We start from the raw sequence: 16,233 nt of genomic DNA on the forward strand, positions 1-16,233 counted from the left end.
ATGGAGAACAGAAGGGGAAGTGGGAGTGGGTAGACCTGGCCCCAGGGAAGGCGGCAGGCTGGGATGTGTCCCCAGTGACTCACTCTCCCCTCGTAGTCCTCTGACAAAGGAGCAAACGATGTCTGTTCCTCCCGCCTGCCGAGTGGGAAGGAGTAGGAGAGCCGGGGAAGGGGACGAGGAAAGGCAAGGGGCTGTGTCCAGGGGCCCGAGGCCACCATGAGGCCGGCACCGGGGAGGGGACAGGGTGTGAGGTTCACAATCGTATCCCCAGGGCCAGGGTCGGTGCCCGGACGCAGGGGCCTCCCAGGTGCAGGAGAATGAGTAGATGAAGGGCTGGCTAGTGGGGTGCTTGGGGGGGCCCAGAGTCTCTGGGTCTGGCGGCCGGGTCGGGTGGGCAGAGCGGCGGATGGGCCAGGGCCAGGGCAGCAAGCGGCTGGCGGCGTGGGCCCAGCTCGAGGGTGAGCCCAGGCTGACGTCGGCCTTTTGCCCGAAGGGGAACAGACGTAGAGCGACCTGTCAGGAGGAGGAGTGCCAGTGTCCAGAGGGCAGGGCCTTCCGCTGTGGGCGCTGGGCTGCATCTCCTGGGGCAGCCCTGCCCGCCACCTCTCTCCCTCTGCAGACGGGGGCATGGCTGGGGCTCCCTAGCCTCCTGCTGCCGGCAAGGCCTCCCTGTGACCTCTGAGAGGGGTCAGTGTCCTGCTCGTCCTGCCCCAGCCTGGGGTGCTGGCCCATGACAGGACCGACTATAATAGCCGCGGGATTAACATAGCAGGCATTGTCTTTCTCTGACTATAGATCGGGTATTATGTGTTCGTCAACCACCCTAAAAATACCCCGGGAACAGGTGCAGCCCCTGCGGCACCAGTCCCCTGGGATCTGCCGGCTTCTGGCCAAGACGAAGGTTAGGGCAGGGGAGAGGTGAGTGAGTCTCCCTAGTTCCAGGCAGGGGATTTGGGGGCCCTAGATTCCAGGAGGCCCTCACAGAGGGGACACAGAGCATCTGCAGACCCTGGACCTCCTCCACGAGCACAGAGGTGGGCCCTGCTGCCGCTGCCTCCAGCCAGTCCCAGGAACACTCACGGGGGTCTTCTTGCAACGCTGCTTGCGCCCTCCCCACACCCGGCCGTCCTCCCATCCCACGTGCACCAGAGCCACAAAGGATCCCTGCCACCGGGTGCTTAGCCCTCTTAGGCGTTTGCAGGCTCCGAGGCCTGGTCTCCACATTTCCTTGTGAGAGACACAGTGTCAGCACGACAGTCCCCGCCCCCAGCCGCTGCTGGCCCCTCCGGGCCTCCTGGTGCCCCTCACCGTAGCCCCTGCTCTCCCTCTCCACCTCTGTCCCCTCCAGACCCCAGTCTGGTCTGGCTGCTCCATCTCTCCCATTCTGTGGCTTGCGTCCCCCTAGGTGGGTGCTGGCTTCACTGAGTTGGTGGCCTCTGGGTGCACGGGCTTGGTGTGTGCCCCTGAGCCGTGTGCACACGCCTCTGAGCCCGTGTGCCTGTGTGTGCACCGCAGTGAGCACCGGCCCTGCGAGGGGTGTGCGTGGGGGGAGGGGGTGGTGGGGAGGAGGGGCAGGGGGAGGGGGCAGCCGGTCTGTTCTATTTTTACCGGCCAGTTGCTGCTGGCCACAGTTTTCATAGCCTCCCCCTGGCTCTGCCCCTCGCAGTCCACAGCCCACAGCGAGGCAGAGGCAGCCCAGCTCCAGGAGGACTGAACAAGGTGAGTGTCTGCAGCCCAGGACTTCGGACCCAGGATGAACCCCGGTGGAGAACCGGGAGATTTTTTTTTAGGGAGAAAGCGAGGTCTTGTCTGTGCAATCGATGTAAACTGCCCCCACGGGCTGTGTCCCATAGAATGGTATCTTGCCTTCTGCAAAACCATCGTGAGAGGTGAAAACTTTTCCTGGCCATTTGGAGGTGTTCAGCTGGGAGCAGAATTCTCCACCAGGAGCCCAGGGCAGAGCCTGTTGCATCAAGTTTTTCACACCGGATGCCCAGCAGGGGGTGGGAGGGAGAGAGCCTGAGGGAAAGGGGCAGCATTGGGGAGCAGAAAGCCAGGGCGGGGGCTGCTTTTGGAAGTTTAGGAAGAGCCCGTGAGCAATCAGAAGGAGCAATGGCTTCAGCAGAGCAGAAGGGAGGGGCTGTGGCATGCAGGACCCTCAGGGAGGCGAGAAGACAGGACCAGAGCCCTGCTGACCAGGAGAACCATCTTGCTTCCTTGTTCTTTGTCTTTGTGGGACATTCCTGGCTCCCTCTGCTCACCCATCTGCACGGGGGGACAAGAGCAGGGGAGGGCAGACTGCCAGCCCAGCTTGGCCCGGGGCCAACCCCTTTGCCCACTCCTGGCTCTGAGGAGTAGAAGCAGGTGTTGGGGGTCTCCCTGGGGGAAGGCAGCATTTTGGATTGAGGCCCAAGAGCCTGGAATGCACAAACCAGGGCCACATCTACAGCGAGACCCATGGCTGCCGGTGGGGAGGGTGCTGGTGGTCTCGGACTTGGAGGGAGGGGGGCTAAAGGTAGCAGCTGCCACCAGGTTTGGGAGTCTCAGTCCCACGGTGGTTCTGAGATTAGGCTGTGCCATTGTTCTCCAGATGGGGTGTGGGGTGTGGGGTGTGGGGTGTGGGGTGTGGTAGACAGCCACAGCCGCGGGGTTGGGAGCACGGCTTTGCTCCCAGTCAAGGAGGACAGGGATGCCCTTGAACTGGGGTCCAAGGTCACAGAGTGGGGAGCAGGGGTAAGAACATGAGCCTAACTAGATATTTGTGCCCTTGATTGTTAGGTGTGCACATAGATCAGTTCTTTCCCTACACACACACACACACACACACACGCACGCACACACACACACGCACACGCACGCACACGCACACACACACGCGTGTGCAGACACATCACTTACACACATATTTGTGCACACAATCTCAATCTCATAGTCTAGTGGGCCATCCTTTCCACCCTGCAGAGCCTCAGGGGAGGGAAAGCCCAGCTCTGAGCCGACCCACGGAGATTCTCCGCTCCTTCCCTGCAGTCGCGGATTTTCTAATCATCTCCTTGCACACAGTATCCTGGCCTCCTGGCCTCCAGGCCTCGGTGGCTGCTATCCGTATCCTGACTTCTTATCAGGTCCCGCTTATCTTCCACAGGACCTGTCAAGGGGTCCCGTCTGGTGGGTGTCAGCGCACAGGCTGGGCCTCTTGCCTGGCGCGGGACCCCTGGGTCTGGCATTTGTCAGTGGGGCAGGCCGGGCAGGCCCTGCAGCTCTGCAGGGGGCGTAGACCAGCCTCCGAGGGTGGGGCCCCACCCTGGTGACAGTGGGCTCTCTGAGGGACAGGGGGAGGCGTGACCATGGCCAGATGCCCACCAAGGACGAGGCACATGCCAGGGAGACAGACGCGAGACCTGCTTGGCTTGGCTGAGACCCCTCGCCCTCTGGAGACGGGCATTCCTGGAGGGTGACGAGGGACAGCCAGGCCCAGGGGTGGCTCTCCACCAGCTAGTGTTTCTTTTGGGCTTCCTCAGAGTCTCTGGGGAAGCGGAGCCCTCAGAACAGGCAGCTGCCCCGTACAGTCTAATTGCAGCCGGGCATCTCGGGAATGTATGCGTGGTGCCCCGGCTGACAGCTGAGACTCTGGGGTCATGCCCCTCCTCCTCCTCCTCCTCCTCCTCCTCCTCCTCCTCCTCCTCCTCCTCCTCCACCCCGGCCTCACTCTCCCCAGGCAGGTGGCAGAGGCAGAGGTGGGGGCCTAGAAGGCTTTGTGACAGGTGGGAGACTCAGGAGAGGTGGCAAAGCCCTGCTCACTGGGGCAGGAGGACACTTCCTAGGCAACAAAGGGGAAGGAGAGATTAGGGCAGAGGAAGGGGGGCTCTGGAATAAAATAACTGGTAGGCGCTTTAGATTCTGCCCTCCCTGCTCTGGCCAGGTTCCTGAACCAAGTATAAACTCCTGACCTTGAGCTCCATGCCTACCCCCGCCAGCCCCTCCCACCCCTCACTGCACCACCTAGCTCAGGGTCCTGTCCTGCCTGGCGCTCCCCACCCCATCATCTCCTTCCTTCCCCTGAGCTTTTGCACAACCCCCGGACCCCCCATTGGCATGCTGATGCCCAGGCAAGATGGCGAGTCAGGCCTGGCTTGGGAACACCTCTCTCTGTAGCCTCACAGACCCCCTCCTTGGCCTGGGCCCCAGGGGCCACCTGGTCAGGAGGCCTCCAACCATGCTTCATGGCCAAGTGTCCTCACAGAGGACCACGGGGCTCTACCGTAATCCCCTTCCGCCAGGGCCATCTGCTCTTATTGATTGAATTCGCTTTGCTTCCAAGCATGATTTGGTTCCAACAGAGGATGCAAGAGCTAAATGTTCAGTGGAAAACCACTGATCCAACCCCTCATTCTGCAGAGAGGGAAACCCTCCCCGAGAGGGTAAGCACATACCTGAGTAGAGCACAGGATCTGCCCTGCGTCCTGGCGTGACCTCCTCCGCCCAGGGCCTGCCCGCTGCCCTGCCCAGGGGTGCGGGTCACCCTGCCATCCGTGTGAATGAGGCCCTGGAGCTCTGCCCTGTGTCCGGCATGCTCTCTGCTCCCTGCCCCTTCCAGGTCCCCCCCAGACCTTCTGTGACCACCCCTCGTCTGCAGGATAGAGCCCAAACCGCCTGTCATTCAAGGCCCACGGAGAGTGAGCCCCGCCCTCGCCTTCCAAACACGCTTCCTACAGGGTCCACTCTGCTCCCCCTGGGGTCGATCGGAAGCTTTCCCAGAAAGGGCCACACAGTAAATGTTTTAGGCTCTGCAGGTGACATAAGGTTTCTGTCCCACATTCCTCTTTATTTTATAGCCCTTTAGGCAACGGCGGGCTGGGGGCTGGATCGACCTGGGGCTGCCGTTTGCTGGTCCCTGGCCTGCATCCCTGTGCTGTCCTGACTTGCTGGGACCCGCTCTGATTTCCTCTTCCCGAGCTCTCACCCTCTCTCCCAGGCCGGGCTCCTGGCTCCCAAGGCCGCACTGGGCCCGGGGTGGGAATTTCAACTCTTCCTCACTCACCCCTTCTCTGTACCTCCAGGTGCCACCCCGCCACCACCGCCATGCCGGAAGTGTAAGTAGTCCCCGTCTTCTGGGCTGCGGGCAGGGGCCCCTTGGCTGCAGGCTTCAGCCCCAGAGCCTAGGCACCGTTTGTTCAGCGCCCGAAGCTGCTCCCCAGGAGACCAGATCCTAACACAGGGACAGTCCCGAGTGCCTGGACCAGCATTGATGGCTTCCCCGGGGTCTCCATGTGTCCCCCCAGCCTTTGAGCAGAACCCGCACCCCCAGGTTGCCCTGGGAAGCCCTTTTCGGCCTGTGCTTCAAAGTTCGCCTGTTTGCACTGATCAGATGAATCGCATGTGCCGGGCCGTGATCCGACCCTGGCCCAGTAGAGAGACAAAGCTTTGGGAATGTACCCACCAGCCCGGGGTGGTGGTGGTGGTGGTGGTGGTGGCGGAAATTTCAAGTTACTGGAACCCCACCTTGAGGCTTCCCTGACCTTCCTCCACTCCTGCCCAACCCTCCATGACCAGTACCTCCCAGTAAGAATGTCCAGCAGCCCAAGGGGCTGTTGGGTTTTTATTCCACTTTGCTGGAACCCTCAAACTGGGCCCCCTGCTTGATGCCTGATTTCTTTTGGATACACTGTCGTCACCTGCCTCCTCCTCCCCAAGCTGCTCTGCATGGGTCTGCTGGGTGTATAAAACACGCGTTGCTCACACTCACTCTGTGTTTTGCTCTTCCCCTGTCCCGCCCGTGATGGCTGCCTGCAGCGAGGTGAGTGACATTTGAGTGTCCCTGTCCTGGTTCACTGTTCAGACTAGAGGATGGGGAGCTCTGAAGAGAGGAGAGGGCTTGGGTTGGGGCCTGGGGGGTGGGGAGGTGCTCAGTGGCTCAGCAGTTTCCCAGGAGATGGAAACCTTGGGGGAAGATTCTGGTAGTGGCGCTTCCTAGAGTCCAGGGAGTCGCAGCCCTGTGCACAGTGTCACGGGAGGGTAGTCCTGGGGCTGTGACTGCAGCAGAGCTGGGGGTGACTCTGTACCCTTGCTGAGCACAAGTCCTCCTCACCTGAGTTGACAGCTCATCCAGTCCTGGGGGGACCATCCCGGTCCTCACAGAGCTAACCCTGTGCAAAGTCGCATTTGAAGGGAAAGGGGAGTGTCACTGGGTCAGTCCACCCCAGTCCTCCCTGATGGCCGAGCACTGAGGGAGGAGCAAAGAGACGTCCTCAGATCCTTAGGTAACCTTGAACCTGGCTGTTCTATGCAGTCCAGATTTGTTCAGGCTGCAGAGAACACAGCCTGTGCACAGACCAGGGATGGGGACTGCAGGGACAGTGCTGGGCGCTCAGGGGTGGCAAGGTGGGAATGAGCAGCGCCAATGGAGGGGACATTTAGGTAGAGAGATTCTCAGTGAGAATGGAACATGCTGTTTTTCAACATTCATATGAATTTCTGAGTTTTGCTGAGGCTCATCTTGAAGGGAGTGTCCACTGAGTGATGGTCGAATGTGGCCACCAGCTCACCAAGTGGTGGGAATCAGGACTGCAATAAAACGTTTGCCATGGGCCATCATAAACCATGGTGGCAATGGCTATGGTAACAGGCCATGTCTCTTGAAATAACACGTATCTGATATGTAGTAAAAATCTAGGCTTTAGGAGAGGAAAAGATAACCTACTGTACATGTCAGATTAGAAATCACACATTTAATGTACCAAAACTCATTTGTTTTCTCTCATGAAAACTGCTCTCTCAGAGCCTGATCACTCCGCTTTACACACTAGAACAACAACCTAGAGCCGTGCCCCCTCAGTTCACAGCACATTAGAAATGGGTAGGAGGAAGTCCACTAGCAGCACCGAGAAGCGACAACCTATGGCCCAGAGGAGACACAAGTGCTTGGAAGGCATTGCAGTCTCATGAGTTAGGGACTGAGCAGCCCTACTCACCTTCCCCACCCCTGAGGGACCACTGCCATGGGGCTAGGACTCACGAAGACTTATTAGAACATATCTAGTCAGCAAGAATATGTCTAGTATTTTTTTTGAGACAGAGTCTTGCTCTGTCACCTGGGCTAGAGTGCCGTGGCATCATCATAGCTCACTGCAACCTCAAACTCCTAGGCTCAAGGGATCCTCCTGCCTCAGCCTCCTGAGTAGCTGGGACTACAGACATGCACCACCACACCTGGCTAATTTTTCTATTTTTTTTTTTTTTGTAGAAATGGAGTCTTGCTCTTGCTCAGGCTGGTTTCTAACTCTTGAGCTCAAGCAATCCTCTTGCCTTGGCCTCCCAGAGTGCTAGGATTGCAGGCACGAGCCACTGAGCCTGGCCAACTAGTATTTTTGAGAAGAAGAGAAAACAGCATTTTGACATCTTACAAAGATTTATATGGGCAGTGTCAACATTTTAAAAAGTTTTGAGGTCTATATACATATGCTTCGTTTATTTGAGAAATGCATAGCTTATTTCTCCAGCATGACATCAGAGATCATCAAGGTATGGCCATATTACTTCCCAGAGTACTAAAACATGCATTTCTTTCATGCTTTTCAAATGATTTGCAAATCCATGATCTCATTTTGTCTGTAATAACTCTGTGAGCTAAGTAAGGTTGGGTGGCAGCATCCTTATTTACAGAGGAGGAAGGAGCTGCCCATAGAGCCATGCGGCCCACAGAGTATCACACAGGATTCCAGTAGCAGCAGAAGCAGAATGGGAAGTGAGGGCTTCAGTCCCCAGGTCAAGGAGCTGACTGCAGCATTCTCTGAACTCGAGGGGCTAAATCACAAGATGATGAGCTTTTAAGGGACCCTAAGGTGAGCAGAGAATTCTGGGTAATGATAGTGAACCCCAGCTGGCATTTTTCTTGGTCTGGACCAGAAATCCAGTTCTACAGGTTCTACCTCACCACCTGTCTCCCCTTTCTTACCCTCAGAGAAAATCCAAGATCACCGCCTCCCGCAAACTCCTGCTGAAGGTGAGGCCAGGGGCTGGATGCAGGGGACAGCCAGTGGAGAGAGAGGGGCACAGTGCAGAGCCTGAGAGGGTGGGGGGTTATGGGAGGGTGAAAGGAAGAAGGCCAGAGTGAGGAGGAGGAGGCAGAGGGAGCCTGGCCATCATGGGAGCCAGTGCCAGGCTCAGGGAGTCAGTGGGTGGGAACCTCAAACTATGGATCCTGGCACCCCCCCTGGGTTCCTGAGGGTAGATGAGGACCAACTTCAGAGTAGGAAGCTACTAGTGGGGACAGAGGGACTTGCTTTATTTTGGTACATGTTTCTCTCTCTGGAGCTCTGCGGGCCCAAACAGACAAAACGTGGGTAAGAGGAAGACTGTGAGGGACAGACCAGCTCCAGGGACCGAGGATGCCGTGTGCAGTCACTCGGTGTCTCCCCACACGCCACCTGCCCACAGCCACTGCACTCACCTCCACACCGCACCTCGTCTCAGAGCTGGCTCATCCTGGGGCTGCCCCCTCCTTTTCCCCTGATGCGGGTGGGACACACGAGGGCCCGGGCCCTGGCTCAGTGGGTTTGTCCTGCCCAGAGCCTGATGCTGGCCAAGGCCAAGGAATGCTGGGAGCAGGAGATCGAGGAGCGCGAGGCTGAGAAGTCGCGTTACCTGGCCGAGCGCATCCCCACGCTGCAGACACTCGGCCTGTCCCTCAGTGCCCTGCAGGTGAGCCTTGCACGCTGGGCTGGGCTGGGGGCTCCCTGTGGGTGGCCCCAGGGACCAGCAGGTGGGAGCCTGCAGGAACACCTGGCTCAAGTCTCTGTAACTCACCAGGTGCTCTTCCCTTACAAGCTCTCACTTCCCCTCCCAGCCGCCTGTCAGGTGGTGATGCTAGATCCCACCCCACAGGGGCAGGAAGTGAGCCTCAGAGGGACAAAGTGACTTGCTGGGGTGGCCGAGAGCCAGGGACCTGGCTGCACATCAGCCAGTGTGGGGCAGGGAGCACGGAGGTGGCCAGGATTTGGGAAGCTCCGTTTCTCCAGAGACTTGCCCATCCTTCCCCTAGAGTTTAGTCTGTAATGTTTTCAGAACACAGGTAGCTGTTTAAATGCCAGTGACTGCAAAGAAAAGGGACTGGAAGGAAAGATAGAAAAATGTCCCCAATTATCTGCAGGTGGTAGCAACACTAGTTATTTTTATTTTGTTCCTTTTAATACATAGTTTTCAAAAGGTCTATGATTAACTTATGTGCCTTTTAGCATAAGAAAACTATTTTTATTTATTTATTTATTTTGAGACAGAGTCTCACTTTGTTGCCCAGGCTAGAGTGAGTGCCGTGGCATCAGCCTCGCTCACAGCAACCTCAGACTCCTGGGCTCAAGCGATCCTCCTGCCTCAGCCTCCCCAGTAGCTGGGACTACAGGCATGCGCCACCATGCCCGGCTAATTTTTTGTATATATATTAGTTGGCCAATTAATTTCTTTCCATTTATAGTAGAGACGGGGGTCTCTCTCTTGCTCAGGCTGGTTTCGAACTCCTGACCTCGAGCAATCCGCCCGCCTCGGCCTCCCAGAGTGCTAGGATTACAAGCGTGAGCCACCGCGCCCGACCTAGAAAACTATTTTTAAAGCAAACTCGCGCGTACAGAAAGGAGAGGAGAGGTTGTCCCCTGTGCACTGCCACCGTCCTGAGCACCAGCGTGGAGGCGCTTGTCAGCTCCATGCCAGAGCCCAGGCTGGCAGAGGGGCGGCCGGGACAGGGCCAAGGGCGCAGGGCCTGGAGGCAGAGAGGGAGGCAGGAGACCCAGGGCTCTCCCCTTCCTCTCCACCTGCCCGCCGCCGCAGGACCTGTGCCGGGAGCTGCACGCGAAGGTGGAGGTGGTGGATGAGGAGCGGTACGACATCGAGGCCAAATGCCTCCACAACACCCGAGAGGTGAGTCCCAGGGCGGGCGGGGCTTGGATGGGGCAGCAAAGGAGGCCCCTCCGTCCGCAGGCCCTGGGAGGTGGCCACCTAGCAGGATGCTTTGGTGTCCCCACCCTGGCCCTGCAGGGCTGGCGATGGCCAGAGAGGATAAGCACACATGAAAGGCACAGCCCCCTCCCCACCTGCCACCTGGGCGCTTCAGCCTGGCAGAAGCCACCCTCTCTATTCGTGTGTCCACCCACACCACCAATCGGGTGCCTGATGACGCCGCCCTGCCCTCCGGAGGCCTTTCATGTGCCCGACACCCTTTGATCCTCCCTGCACGGGAGGACGGGGGAGGGGCTGCCATCTGCACCTTGCAGGGGAGAACACACAGGCTCAGAGTGGCTGAGAGCCTGGCCCAGGTCGCACGGCGGTGGTCCAGGACGGGTGCTCCCTCAGCACGGGGCGTGGGGTGCTGGCGCAGACCCTGCCGCCGGGGGGCACGGCAGGGCGGGGAAGGGCAGGGCTCCCTCTGGGCACCTGTCCAAGCAGCTGCAGGGGGCAGGTAGGGCAGGAGCTGGAGCAGCCACTTCGCTCCTTCCCACGTCTGCCCACCAGGAAGGGTGATCTGGGCGGTCACCAAGCTCCCCAGAATTTTCCCCAGAGGCCACACCCTGGAAATCTCTCCGAGGTCTAGAACCTGCAGGTTTGTCCACCTGCCGAGCCAAGGCTGAGAGCTGCTTTGAGGCTCTCGGGTCTGACCGCGGTGAGGGGGGCGCCCTTGTACCCAAGGCGCTGGCGGTGGCCCATTGTCTCCATTTGTCCACTCGTTTGCTATCCACTGGTCAGCAAACGTGTGGTGGCTATTTGCAAAGGAACGGGTGGGTCTGAGTGTCCCAGAGGGTCCGGCCTCCAGGCTGGGGACTTTGGAGTGTGGCTCTGGCTGGACCCCGAGCAGCCCGGGGCCCTCAGGCGGGGAGCCCTGTGGCCAGCTCTCCCCACAGTGAGCCCCAGCCCCTTCTCACCTGCAGATTAAGGACCTGAAGCTGAAGGTCATGGACCTCCGAGGGAAGTTCAAGCGCCCGCCCCTGCGCCGGGTCCGCGTCTCGGCTGACGCCATGCTGCGGGCCTTGCTGGGCTCCAAGCACAAGGTGTCCATGGATCTGAGGGCCAACCTCAAGTCCGTGAAGAAGGAGGACACAGAGAAGGTGAGGCTCCTCTCCTCCGAACCTTCCACCCCTGCTCCACCCGCCTTCCCCCGTCAACCCCTCACACTGCCTCAGGCGGGCCCGAGAGCTCCTGTTGGAGGCCAGTCAGCCTGTCAGACGGAACCTTCTAGAACCCTCTGGGAGACCAGTGTGGGGAGAAAGAAGACTTGCTCCCTTCCCTCAGGCTGCTCCAATCTGAGGAGGAGAAACTGGGACACAAGGAAAGGCAGACCAGGGACAAATTACAGATCTTGCACCCAGTGTGAAGAGGACGTGGAGATTTAGGGGAATGGGGAAGATGGCCGCCCCTGTCACTGCAGGGAAAGAAGACAGCCTTCGTCACGAGCACAGAAATCAGAGAACTGAGTTCAGCCACTCGGCAGCAAATCGCCCAAAGTCGGTCGAACTCACAGCCTGTGTGCTCAGCGTGAGCAGGCCCCGAAGGAACAGTGAAGACAGGAAGCTTCATAAAGGGAGGGGATGAGCCAGGCAGTGTGCCGACCAGATCGAGGATGAGGCTGGGCGCGGGGGCTCATGCCTGTCCTCCCAGCTCTTGGGGAGGCTGAGGTGGGAGGATCACATGAGGCCGGGAGTTGGAGACCAGCCTGGGCAACATAGCCAGACCCCATCTCTACCAAAAAAAAAAAAAAAAGAAAGAAAGAAAGAAAGATGAGCCAGATTCGTAGGCGAAGTCTTCTTGGAAGAGGCGCCTCGAGCTGCAGAGTGTCAGACCAGGAGCCGTGGGGCGTGAAGGCAGGGGTGGGCTGTGGCACACTGGGGTGGGGACTGGCCCCACAACCCGGCCACCGTCACCCAGAACTCCCAGCCCCATGCTCCCTCCTTCCCGTGGAGCCTCTGCTTGGCCCGTGCCCGCCGTGTGGCTGCGTCCTGGGCCCTCACCAGCCAGGCCAAGGGTGCTGCTGGGATTTCCCGTCTAGTCCAGGAGGCTGATCTCCTGCCGCCCAGTTTCTCCTGAGCTGGGCCCCGGCCGCCCCGCCAGCCCAGCCGGGTAAGCCCCGCCGTGTGTGCCCTGCCCGCAGGAGCGGCCCGTGGAGGTGGGCGACTGGAGGAAGAACGTGGAGGCCATGTCCGGGATGGAAGGCCGCAAGAAGATGTTCGACGCCGCCAAGTCTCCGACCTCCCAGTAGAGGTACCAGCTCCTTCTGCTCTGGGGCCCAGCAGAGTCTAACGGACGACCAGGGACGCCGGGATGGGGGCTGGGAGTTGTGCCCAGTGTGGGGCAGGGACAAAGCACTGAGGGTTAGGGTTAGCACTCCTGGGCTCAGCCCCGGCTCCAGCACTGTGGCACCTTGGGCACCATGGCAGCTTGGGCATGTCATTTCTACCTTGGGGCCCTTTTTGTTCCCTTCATCTATGAAATTTGGGGTTTGCATCAGGTCAACAGTGCGCCAAGTATGGTCCTCTGCAGCACCTGGGTGCAAGTGGTCGGCCCTCACCCCAGACTCCCCGAATTGCAAACTCTGGGGTGCGGCCAGCTTTCTAGGGGATTCTGAATCCTGCAGAGTTTGAGAACCGCTGGATCAGATGATCCCTGGGGTCCCTCCAGCTCTGACTTTCTGAAAATCTAAGTGATCTGAAATACTTCCCGACAATATCCTTAATCTGTACACCCTGGGAAGTAGTCAGCACGCTCAGTCCTTGCTCCCAGAACGCCCTGTGGCAGTGCTGGGAGAACCTGCGACAGTGTAGGGTCTACTGGAAGCCAGTCCCGGAAGGCTTCTTAGGGAGGCGGTGGGCCCGCGTCAGCCGGTAAAGGAAAGGGCGGGTCGGGACGGGTGACGGCATGACAAAAGCACAGAGGTGGGCACGAGCTTTGTGGGAGCCCCTCTGGCTGATGACCCGGCCCAGGGGTGCTGGGGTGACAAGCCCATGTGGGGACCGTGTGCGCCGCAGGTAAGTCAAGGGCTCCTAACCTGCACACGGTCACCGTCACCGGGAACTGACGGCTTCCCGCTGTGTCCCTACAGGCAAGCTCGCCGCTCCTGCTTCGTGCTGCTTCCTCCAGCCCGGCTCACCCCCTCCCTGTGCCACGTGTCCATGTCCGGAGCAGCCCTCCCCACCCCCACCTCGTCCCCCTCCTCTGGAGCTGGCATCCAACAGGCACACGAGAGAGAGGAGGAGCGCAGTGTGTGAAGCCCTCACCCCTGCAGGGCGGGACTCCCGCCGCTGTCCTGTGGCCTAACAAGCAGAGGAGGAGGAGGAGGCCGGGAGGGCGCCCTCCCTTCAGCCCCGTGCCAAGGTCCTTCGCTGCTTCTCTGGCATGTAGTGTCCACGGGCATCGCAACTGCTCCATTAAAACCCAGTGTCCTGGTCATCCCTGCAGCTCTGACTGTGAGTGCTCAGAGGGGAGGGAGCGCCGTGCTGGGCGCCAGGCACCCTGTCCACAGCAGCCCAGGGTCCCAGGGGAGGGCTAATAGTCGGCAGCTGCTTCCCAGGTCCCCCGGGGGTCCCTTCCACCCCTACCATGTGTCACACCACACACCCTCCCTCCCGATAATGATGCTCCGGTCACCAAAGCCGGGTCCTCTGGGAACAGACCCGGTCTCACCCCCGACTCAAGAGGGGCCTCTCTATTCAGAGCAGCTTCCCCTGCCTGGCTTCATGCTCTCCTTCCTCTGCAAACCCTGGTGCCCGCTGCGTGGGCCTGGCCGTTCTGGGCTAGGAGGTCAGGGCACTTCCAGCCCCTCACCTGGTCCTCAGGCCGGGTTGGGAGGGACACCTTGCAGTTCCAAGCCTGGCCACCAGGTGGCTCCTTCCCAGGGCTCTGTCCCCCATGCACTCCGTCCTTCCGCCTCTGCTCGCTCCACCTCCAACCCTGATCTCACTGTCACACTCCCGTGCTGGTCATGTCACCCAGGACTGAGTCTTTCCCCAACGAGGGCAGCCAGTGGTCTTTCCGGGGTCAGGTCTTTTCTGCATCCCACTGACATCCTGATGCAAAGCCTGGTGCCGGGTGAGAGCCTGCTGGGGAGCCGTGGGCGGCCGGGCAGCCCCCCACGCTGAGCAGAGTGGCCCGTGCGCAGCAGAGACGAAAGCTCTGGGCCAGAGCGGAGCTGACGTCTCAGGGCAGTGTCATGGCGACTCCTGAGCTCAGCCCGCAAGGGAAGCGGCTGGTCTCACTGGGGCCTTTTGGGTTTTTGATCCCCCCAGCACTGGTCCCAGGAGCGGCTGAGCTGTCTGAGCCGCCCGCCCCTCCACTCACGGACCGAGTCCGCATTCTGCCCTGGTATCCCGTGTATCACCCGCCACGCACTCCAGAGCGGGGCCAAGTGCAGTGCCAGCTACTCCCTGGGGCGCGGTGTGGCACCCAGCAGCTCGGGGGCCCAGCAGCTCCGGGGGCATTGGGGGAAGCAGCGCTCTGCCCAGGGCTCCTGCCTCGAGCAGGTCAGATGGGCAGAGAGGCAGGCGTGTGCAAAGAGCACGCTCCCACCACGCACACGGACCGTGGGCACAGACACACCCGGATCACAGACACGAGGGTGGAGAACCTGACGGGGCCGGTCCGGGCCGCAGAGCGTGGGGCTGGGCTTCCTGCCCAGGCAGCCGAGGAAACCCACCCTGCCCTGCCTCCCAGGGCTTCTCTGCCTGGCCGCGCTCCAAAGCATCGTCTCCTGGTTTTGCCTCTTTCCAGCCCTTTCGTAGAACCTGGCCCCAAGTCCCAGAGTCAGGTCTCAGTTCTGCCGGTCGACTGCTAACCTGGGGCCCTGGCAGGCCGGGGTGTCCGCCCTGCTCTAGGAAGGCAGGAGGCCAGCCCTGGGCCCGACTCAAAGACACACCCGGGTGCAGAGGGCCCGTGGGAGGAGGGGTTGGGGCCCACTCCGCACACCCAAGCCTATGGCCCTTTGGGAAGGGGCCCAGCCAGAGGCCTCCTGGAGGTCACTGGGTTCCTCCTTCTTCTAGGCAGGACCAGACCTGACCCACCTCCGTGGGGACGGAGCAAGAGCCAATGTAGCACAAACACATCCTGAGAACGCAGGCCGAGAGAGCCTAAGTAGATCGGGGAAGGAGAGCTCTGTCGCGGAGCTCTTTGGGGTGGGACAGGGATCTATGAAGGTGGCTGTTGTGGCCATGAACGGGGCCTGGGGTGGGAGGCCTGGTCTCTGGAGAGCCCTGGTTCCACTGCAGCCCCCTGTCACCATGAGGGCCAACACGACCCAGCCTGGACACCAGGCCAGCACACTCGATAACAACTCACACGTAGGTGCCAGACACGGCCATGTTGTGCACCCTAATTCATCTAACTGCACAGTGACCCCGTGAGAAAGGTATGATTGCTATCCACATCTTACGGGGGGGAAACTGAGGCACAGAGAGGTTAATGATTTCCCATGGTCACACAGCTAGTAACTGGCAGGGCTAGGATTCAACCCAGGGAGTCCGTCCGAGTCCACACTTTTACTCGCTGTTGCAATAGTAACAACATTTCCATTATAGCAATAATAAAGATTCTACACTAAATGCTTTGTCAGAATTGTGTCATTACAGTCTCACAAAAACCTAAGCAGCAGTTAGGTTACTGTTATCTCAAATTTCCCGACAAGGAGACGGAGGCGTGAAGGGTTTAAGCAGCTTACTCTGAGTCACGGGGTCTGATGGCTGCAGACCGGAGACTGGAGCCCAGTCCACCTGCCTTTGGGGTTGTCCCTTTCTGGAATCGGACTTGCCCCAACAGCGCCCAGCCAGCCCCTTTCGGGAGGGACACAGCTGGGGTCAGGGGCCCTGCATGTGCACCTGGGGAGTCCCCACGTCCCCGCCACAGGGGGAAACGTCCCGGGAGACGCAAGTGACGCCCAAACGGGCAGAGGTGAGGTCTTCCTCCAGCAGTGGGGACTACTTGGGGCGTGTCTGTCGCTGACCCACACTCAGCAGCCGGCGGGCATCCCCTCTGCAGCTGGAGGTGGCCTGCTGCGCCTCCCTCCTTGGTGGCACGCCCCTGCCACCCCCGCCCCCAATGTCCCAGAGCCCTTGGGAGGCCAGCTGCTGCCACCCCTTCCCCACCAGCCACCCCCACCCCCACAGGGCACGGGGGCCGAGCCCAGCTGTGTATCCGGAGCCCACTGAACAGCAGGTGCGATCAGGGCAGGGCCCGGCGCTCCGAGCTGCCGGGGCTAAAGTGCCCTGCCGA

General features: G+C 60.1%; 1 protein-coding gene across 1 annotated transcript; it reads left to right on the forward strand.

The window, feature by feature from the left end:
* Nucleotides 1-7,497: 7,497 nt before the first annotated feature.
* On the forward strand, nt 7,498-13,408 carry TNNI1 (troponin I1, slow skeletal type). The gene is made up of 7 exons (XM_075997003.1): nt 7,498-7,518; nt 7,958-7,999; nt 8,566-8,697; nt 9,817-9,906; nt 10,911-11,087; nt 12,128-12,237; nt 13,076-13,408. The coding sequence occupies exons 1-6, from the start codon at nt 7,498-7,500 to the stop codon at nt 12,233-12,235; spliced, it is 570 nt and encodes a 189-aa protein (XP_075853118.1). The 3' UTR covers nt 12,236-12,237; nt 13,076-13,408.
* The last annotated feature ends 2,825 nt before the right edge of the window (nt 13,409-16,233 follow it).

The sequence above is a fragment of the Microcebus murinus genome, chromosome 23 (genome assembly GCF_040939455.1).
Source record: "Microcebus murinus isolate Inina chromosome 23, M.murinus_Inina_mat1.0, whole genome shotgun sequence".
Taxonomy (NCBI): Eukaryota; Metazoa; Chordata; class Mammalia; order Primates; family Cheirogaleidae; genus Microcebus; species Microcebus murinus.